The 7,816-nt window shown below is 54.4% G+C and overlaps 1 protein-coding gene across 3 annotated transcripts in view; it reads left to right on the top strand.

Moving 5' to 3' along the window:
• Col2a1 (collagen type II alpha 1 chain) overlaps positions 1 to 7,343 on the top strand; it is a 30,281-nt gene extending 22,938 nt beyond the window's left edge. For all 3 annotated transcript variants that reach the window (XM_031354227.1, XM_031354221.1, XM_031354235.1), the window contains 16 exons: positions 208 to 315; positions 808 to 861; positions 1,311 to 1,364; positions 2,074 to 2,235; positions 2,405 to 2,512; positions 2,737 to 2,844; positions 3,067 to 3,120; positions 3,271 to 3,378; positions 3,572 to 3,625; positions 3,737 to 3,844; positions 4,084 to 4,137; positions 4,558 to 4,665; positions 4,956 to 5,244; positions 5,586 to 5,773; positions 6,068 to 6,310; positions 6,764 to 7,343. In XM_031354227.1, the coding sequence (XP_031210087.1) occupies positions 208 to 315; positions 808 to 861; positions 1,311 to 1,364; positions 2,074 to 2,235; positions 2,405 to 2,512; positions 2,737 to 2,844; positions 3,067 to 3,120; positions 3,271 to 3,378; positions 3,572 to 3,625; positions 3,737 to 3,844; positions 4,084 to 4,137; positions 4,558 to 4,665; positions 4,956 to 5,244; positions 5,586 to 5,773; positions 6,068 to 6,310; positions 6,764 to 6,910 (1,947 nt within the window). In that variant the 3' untranslated portion in view covers positions 6,911 to 7,343. The remainder of the gene's footprint in view (positions 1 to 207; positions 316 to 807; positions 862 to 1,310; positions 1,365 to 2,073; positions 2,236 to 2,404; positions 2,513 to 2,736; positions 2,845 to 3,066; positions 3,121 to 3,270; positions 3,379 to 3,571; positions 3,626 to 3,736; positions 3,845 to 4,083; positions 4,138 to 4,557; positions 4,666 to 4,955; positions 5,245 to 5,585; positions 5,774 to 6,067; positions 6,311 to 6,763) is intronic.
• Positions 7,344 to 7,816: the final 473 nt, after the last annotated feature.

Below are 7,816 nucleotides of genomic sequence, written 5' to 3'. Positions count from 1 at the left end.
GGCCTCAAACTCAGAAATCCACATGCCTCTGCCTCCCAAGTGCTGGGATTAAAGGCGTGCACCACCACTGCCTGGTGGAACAACCCAGTCTTAAACTCAATTTCCAGGCCCAGAGTAGACGCATACACGTGTACTCCCAAAACCTTTTGGCAGGGCCTGGAGTGATCAGCTTGCCTCTCCTTCATCTGTCCCTTCTTCCTATTACAGGGTGCTGATGGCCAGCCTGGTGCCAAGGGTGATCAAGGAGAAGCTGGACAGAAAGGAGACGCTGGTGCCCCTGGCCCACAAGGCCCCTCTGGTGCTCCTGGGCCACAGGTGAGTATTGTTGAGCTCATGAGGCAGAGGCTGCCAGAACAGGAGGAGGGCCCAGGTAGGTCATGCAGGCAGAGTCTAACAAGAGCCTCAAGGACACCCTGGCTGTGGAGGGAGAAGCTTTCATTAGATCGTCATGCATGGGGCACACAGGTCAGGCATTAGGTCCCCAGCACTGAGTATAATCTGTGTCCACTGACCTCAGACAGCCAAGACAAGCAGTCTGGCCTCCTGGGGCAGCAGAGAGAGCGCGTTTCCCAGGAGGTGAGACTATGGGACTGTCTTTGTAGAAGCCTTTCAGAGTCCGTCTGTCCCCAGAATCTCCCAGTGGTAATGCATGCTGGTCTGCTTGCAATAGCTTTTGTATGGGGTGCTAGTGTCAGGAAGCTATGCTCTGACAGCCCGGTCCCCAGGGGTCCTCTGCTAAGGTTCCAACACATGCTTACTACCCTCTCAGGCCCACCAGACCTCACGGTCATCGTCTTCCCTTCACAGGGTCCTACTGGAGTGACCGGTCCTAAGGGAGCCCGAGGCGCCCAAGGTCCCCCGGTGAGTGAATCCCATGCAAAAAAGCTCTGGCTCATGATTTCTCCAGTGGGTTAGTTAGGTTCAGAATTCTCCACCCCCTCCCTCCCCAGCTTTTAACATGCCCAGGCTAAGCCCATCCTACTATAACATGGCAGGAGAGGGGGCATCTAACTCTGCTGTGTGTATACAGCCACCCCAGAGTCCCCAGCCCTTAGCACTGCCACTCAGCTCCCTGAAGGCTAGCCACACCTCTCATCCTCCCCACCCCACCCCAAGCCCGACTATGTGGCCAGGTGCAGGGGGGGGGCTCCTTCCTCTCAGGTGGCTCACTTGCTACTTTGTAGCCCCCAACTTTTCTTGATTCTCCCGCTCTGAAACAAGCTCTCTAGACCCACCAACTTGATTCTCTTCTCTGCTGAGAACCTGACATATTCAGGGCCTTTCTCTCACCCACTACTCTGTGCCCACAGGGAGCCACTGGATTCCCTGGAGCTGCTGGCCGAGTTGGACCCCCAGGTTCTAATGTGAGTGTCATTCTAGGTTGCTTCTGGCATGGGAGACCCAGATAGGGTCAGAGACATCTGGAGCAACCCACCAAACATAGGGGTCAAAAGAGCTCCTGTATGGCCCTGACTTTTCTCCATTCCTGCAAATGAAAGGAGCAACTAGTTGACCATTGGTAGCTGCGGGGAGCAATGGGGGACCACCCAGCCTTTCTGGATGGCTTGGACTCACCCTCAGACTTGGCATGCTGGAAGGGTTGGAATGATACCCTTCACCTGGGACATATTTCCTAAATATCTAGATCTACATTCTGAAAAAAAAAAAGCCCCAGAACAGATAATTGGGGGGCAGGGGGCGAGCAGCTTTGGTGAGGGAGTAGATAAGGAAAAATTCCATCCACCAACACTGAGAGTGGAGGAGGGGCTGCAGGGTGAACAGCAGGCTCAGGTCAGAGGGTCAAAGTTGGAGCCGTTTCTGGAGGAATCCATTATAGAGAATGAAGCGGAGAAATTCCACATGGATGGAGAAAAGCAGGAGAAATTCCACATGGATGGAGAAAAGCTAAGCAAGAGCGATGGAGCCACAGTTGGCTGCCCAGAGCTCTCACATGGGAGAGGAGACCAGGAGTGGGCCATGTGGAATGCCTTGGCCCCCAAGGCATTCCAGAGGCTTTGGTGACCCGGATGAGGAGGATGGCAAGTTATCACTTCCTGTATTTGTTCCTCCTAGGGCAACCCTGGACCCGCTGGTCCCCCTGGTCCTGCTGGAAAAGATGGTCCCAAAGGCGCTCGAGGAGACAGTGGCCCCCCTGGCAGAGCTGGTGACCCTGGACTTCAAGGTCCTGCAGGAGTTCCTGGCGAGAAAGGAGATCCTGGAGATGATGGTCCCTCTGTAAGTCCCTTACTAGGCCCATGAGTGGCACCTGAGCTCCTCTAAGCACTGGGAGGAGGGTGCAGGGCTGTAGAGGATTGTGGGAAGGGAGCTGCACAGAATGGACTCAATGGGTGGGAAGGGGCATGGCCAGGTGAAACCCCGTGTCAGCTCTTTCTTCTTCTCCTAGGGTTCTGATGGTCCCCCAGGTCCCCAGGGGCTGGCTGGTCAAAGGGGCATTGTTGGTCTGCCTGGTCAGCGTGGTGAGAGAGGATTCCCTGGCCTTCCTGGCCCATCGGTGAGTGAAGGATGTGTCTTCCTTCAGCCCCACTAGGCCAGGCCTGGCTCAGGCTCAGAACTCTTAACCGGGTGCTCTTGCTGCAACGGTACCATAGGTCTTCCTTCAGCTCTGTACCCTCAGGGGCATCCCTTTGTCAGCTGATGCCACTGAAGGGAGTGGGCTGGAGCCCTGGCAGGGATGCTTAGTGTGTACACTCATGGTCCTTGTCTGCATCCTTTCAGGGTGAGCCTGGCAAGCAGGGTGCACCTGGTGCGTCTGGAGACAGAGGTCCTCCTGGTCCCGTGGGGCCTCCTGGCCTGACAGGGCCTGCAGGTGAACCTGGACGCGAGGTGAGTCCTAGAGCTTGGTGTGGTGGGATGATCTTGAGGGAAGGACACACAGAGAGACCAGGTCTGGGTGTCCAAGGAGGAGGGTGGATGGAAGCTTGGAGGAAAGGTCAGCCCTGAATTCTCAGTTGGGCAAGAAGTGAACAGGTCAAGCAAGGGTTCAGACCAGAGTGGGAGAGTAAACGGGGAGCTGTTCTAAGTGAATCCTCGTGTCCCCTTGTGCAGGGCAGCCCTGGTGCTGATGGACCCCCTGGAAGAGATGGCGCAGCTGGAGTCAAGGTGAGTGACTCTTATCTATTCTGGGATGGAGGGAGGGTGGGGAAACTGCTGGGCTCAACCAACCACTCTGGAAACAAAGTATCTCTGCAAGTATCTCTGCCTGCCTCTTCTGAACCGTTCTTTGCTGAATCTGATACCTTGTTCCTACAGGGTGATCGTGGTGAGACTGGAGCACTGGGTGCCCCTGGAGCCCCTGGGCCCCCAGGCTCTCCTGGCCCTGCTGGCCCAACTGGAAAACAAGGAGACAGAGGAGAGGCTGTGAGTATCCTGATTTCCCGGGTGAAGAGGGTGACCAAGTGGTAGGGGGTGCTCCATGTTTGTTTTCTCCTGTTTTGAGCATCTAGAGGGAGTCCCTGAGTCTGGGGTCTCCAGGCCCATAGGCAGATGTGGAGGAGGGGCTTCATGTCCTGACACTTCTTTCCCTGACACTGTTCTTGCTCTCCCCTCACAGGGTGCACAAGGTCCTATGGGCCCCTCAGGACCTGCTGGAGCCCGTGGAATTGCAGTAAGTATTGGAACATCCTGTATGGAGTCTTCCTTGGAAAAGGACACCAGGTCTCAGATGAGACACGTACTGGACCAGACTTGACCAAATCCGTGACTTTCTCATTCATAGGGCCCTCAAGGCCCCCGAGGTGACAAAGGAGAATCTGGAGAGCCTGGCGAGAGGGGACTGAAGGGACACCGAGGTTTCACTGGATTGCAGGGTCTGCCTGGCCCTCCGGTAGGTGATACTATATGTCATTTGTCCACAAGAGGGCTGCCCAAGACCCCCCACTTTTCAGGCCCCCTGAGCTTCTCCTGCTACCCAAAAGGCTTAGGGTCTTCCACAGAAGCCCCTGGACTCTCTTAGTGGGTGGAAGAGGAGGAGAAGGGATAGGCACGTGATTGCTTCCCATTCTGAAGAAGATGTATTTCTATACCCAGCTGTGTTGACCTCCGCTGTTTTCTTCTTTTCCACAGGGTCCTTCTGGAGATCAGGGTGCTTCTGGCCCTGCTGGTCCTTCTGGCCCTAGAGTAAGTGAGATAGTTTTGGGAGTGGAGTGAGCTTTTCTGCTCGGTGGGCCAGGAGATGCATGGGGATGGTCATTGCTTCTCTAGGGCACTTTGAACTTAGCAGTCCTCCTAGGAGGTACCCAGAGAAAAGTGGGACTCTCTTGTACTGGCTGTGGGCATAAGCAACCGGGGTCACAGTGACTGGAAGACAAGCCTGATAAAAAGATTTTTATAAACATGACTTAGGAGAGACATGGAACTAACCTGCTGGCCCTTTGGCTAAATGGAGTTGGATTTAGGGAGTTTGACTGAGCAATGCAGAGAATCAGAGGCAGAGTGGTGTGACCAGCACCACCAGGCTGGCCACCTACATAGCCAGAGCTGCTCAACTACACTACTCAGACACCGTTTTCTCACCATTTTCTCTCTCTTGGCCTTTAGGGTCCACCTGGCCCTGTTGGTCCCTCTGGCAAAGATGGCTCTAATGGAATCCCTGGCCCCATTGGGCCTCCAGGTCCCCGTGGACGCTCAGGAGAAACAGGCCCTGCTGTAAGTGTCCTGACTCCTCCCTGCTGTTGGAGGTATCCCCAGCATTTTATAGGACCTTTGGGACATCAGCTGACAGCTAGTGGTGAAGGGTCCCAGGGCTCATGATGGGTTCTGGGAAACAGAAGAACCAGGGAGGCAGTGGGGAAGCTGCTGTGGTTTTCTTGGTCCTGTTGTCCTCTGTTCCCACTGAATGAACAGGAAGAGAACACACTAGCATAGTCCCAGCAGATAGATACAGAAGAGGGCCTTGCCATTCGATTCCTGGCTGACATCTCTATTTACTGCTTCAGGGTCCTCCTGGAAATCCTGGTCCCCCTGGCCCTCCAGGTCCTCCTGGTCCTGGCATCGACATGTCAGCCTTCGCTGGCTTAGGGCAGAGAGAGAAGGGCCCCGACCCCCTGCAGTACATGCGGGCCGACGAGGCAGACAGTACCTTGAGACAGCACGACGTTGAGGTGGATGCTACACTCAAGTCACTGAACAACCAGATTGAGAGCATCCGCAGCCCCGACGGCTCCCGAAAGAACCCTGCTCGCACCTGCCAAGACCTGAAACTCTGCCACCCAGAGTGGAAGAGCGGTGAGCCTGGAAGTCAGCCCCCCTCACTCCCGCCTCAGAGAGGAGGGAGCCAGCCCACCAGTATGGCCACCTTCAGCATTGTACCCTAGCGCAAAGTGCAAAGTGCAGACCTGGAAGTGACTCCAGGGTGCCCCCAGCAGAGGAGCTCTGCCCTTTTCCCTCGGCCCCCTCTTTAGCATTAGGTCTCCCGTGCATATTTTTTTGTCCCCATGCCCTTCTGTCTGGTCCCCTTTAGGACACATGTAAGCCTCCCCTGACTAGTTAGGCTCTCTGCCTCTAACAGGCAGCCTGGCCCTCAGGTCTGAGTCTAAGCCTCATGGGATGCTGCCTTCTTCCTGCAGGAGACTACTGGATTGATCCCAACCAGGGCTGCACCTTGGACGCCATGAAAGTTTTCTGCAACATGGAGACCGGCGAGACTTGCGTCTACCCCAACCCAGCGACTGTGCCTCGGAAGAACTGGTGGAGCAGCAAGAGCAAGGAGAAGAAGCACATCTGGTTTGGAGAGACCATGAACGGTGGCTTCCACGTGAGTGCCTGGGGGCCAAGGCTCAGCCAGCCTCTCCCGCGTGCTCTTCTCTCTCCTCCAAGGCTTCAGCTCCTTCTCTGCATCCTCCTCTGGCGTCCCTTTGAGCTTTAGAGGAAGGAAAGAGGAGAAAGCATTTTCCCCATTAGAGCTGGAGAAGAGGTCCTCTGAGCTTGCTCCACACCTGCCCCAGCGCCTGACTGATGCTCCGAGCCCCTATTGGATGAGTGCACCATTACCTCTGATCCCAGCAGATGCTAGGCCCCTGGTCTCACGCCCTCGCCCCTCTGCCCACAGTTCAGCTATGGTGACGGCAACCTGGCTCCCAACACGGCTAATGTCCAGATGACTTTCCTTCGTCTACTGTCCACTGAGGGCTCCCAGAACATCACCTACCACTGTAAGAACAGCGTCGCCTACCTGGACGAAGTGGCTGGCAACCTCAAGAAGGCCTTGCTCATCCAGGGCTCCAATGATGTAGAGATGAGGGCCGAAGGCAACAGCAGGTTCACATACACTGCCCTGAAGGATGGCTGCACGGTGAGTGGGGCTGGGGTCAGCCTGTGACAAATGTCACGTTCCTATAGTGGTGGGCCTCATCAGAGGCTTGAGTCATGGGGGCATGTGGGAGCCAAGCTGATTGGCAAGGGAGGGGAAGGAGCCTATACTGTATTGGCTTGTCTAATTACTCATTCAGAGACAATAAAGATGCTGGCATGCTCTCTGACTCTTCTAGAAGTATTCGTAGAAACTAGCGTAGGAGAGGAGAAGCTACCACAGGCTGGGGAGCCCTTTGTGGGAAGGAGGAAGACAAGTAGAGGAGGGCTCTGCCATCAAGGAGACAACTGAAGAGCAAAGGGCTTGGGCAATGGAGGGAAAGTCTAGTGAGCCACCCAGGTCTTTCCCAACTTGTGGCTGCTTAGTTTGGGGGTGCTGGGCAGCTGGTCCTTGTTGTAAGCATCGCCTGAATAACACCTCCTCTTTTCTGCCTAGAAACACACTGGTAAGTGGGGCAAGACCGTCATCGAATACCGATCACAGAAGACCTCCCGCCTCCCCATTATTGACATCGCACCCATGGACATCGGAGGGCCTGAACAGGAATTTGGTGTGGACATAGGGCCTGTCTGCTTCTTGTAAAACCCTGAACCCTGAAACAACACAATCCATTGCGAACCCAAAGGACCCAAACACTTTCCAACCGCAGTCACTCTAGGACCTGCACTGAATGGCTGACCTGACCTGATGATACCCAACCGTCCTCCCCTCACAGCCCGGACCGTGTTCCCCTTCCTAAGAGACCTGAACTGGGCAGACTGCAAAATAAAATCTCGATGTTCTATTTATTTATTGTCTTCCTGTAAAACCTCTGGGTCCAGGCGGAGACAGGAACTATCTGGTGTGAGTCAGACGCCCCCCGAGTGACTGCTCCCAGCCCAGCCAGAAGACCCTACAGGTGCTGGGCACAGGGACTGTGTGTCCTACACAATGGTGCTATTCTGTGTCAAACACCTCTGTATTTTTTAAAACATCAATTGATATTAAAAACCAAAAAAAATCATTGGAAAGGAAATGGTGGTTTGTGTTTGGTTCTTCCGGTTGTCTTCATCAGTCCTTGGTCCTGTGAGGCATGCTCAAATATGGTCCCAGCACTGTCTGTGCACTTTACAATCCAGAGGCTGAAGTCACAGCGCCTGGGTTGGTGATGTCGCTCACACACACACACACACACACACACACACACACACACACACACACACACACACACACACACAAACACACACACACACACACACACACACACACACACACGCAAGACCTGCCTCTCTTGTAAACTGAGGCACTTTGTGGAATCCAGTGGCCACCAGAAACCAAACTGTATGCGTTAGTGTCATGCTATGGAAATGAAAACACCTGACATGGGTTACAAAATCAGAAAAGCAAGGTTTATTTTAGCTCATGGTTTCGAGGGCCAAAATGATAAGCTGATACAGAGGAGGATCAGAAAATGGCTCTTTTGATGGATTTTTTTTTTTTTTTTTTTTT

This window comes from Mastomys coucha, unplaced genomic scaffold (assembly GCF_008632895.1).
Source record: "Mastomys coucha isolate ucsf_1 unplaced genomic scaffold, UCSF_Mcou_1 pScaffold11, whole genome shotgun sequence".
NCBI classification, from domain to species: domain Eukaryota; kingdom Metazoa; phylum Chordata; class Mammalia; order Rodentia; family Muridae; genus Mastomys; species Mastomys coucha.
This window is presented reverse-complemented; position numbering and strand designations above follow the sequence as displayed.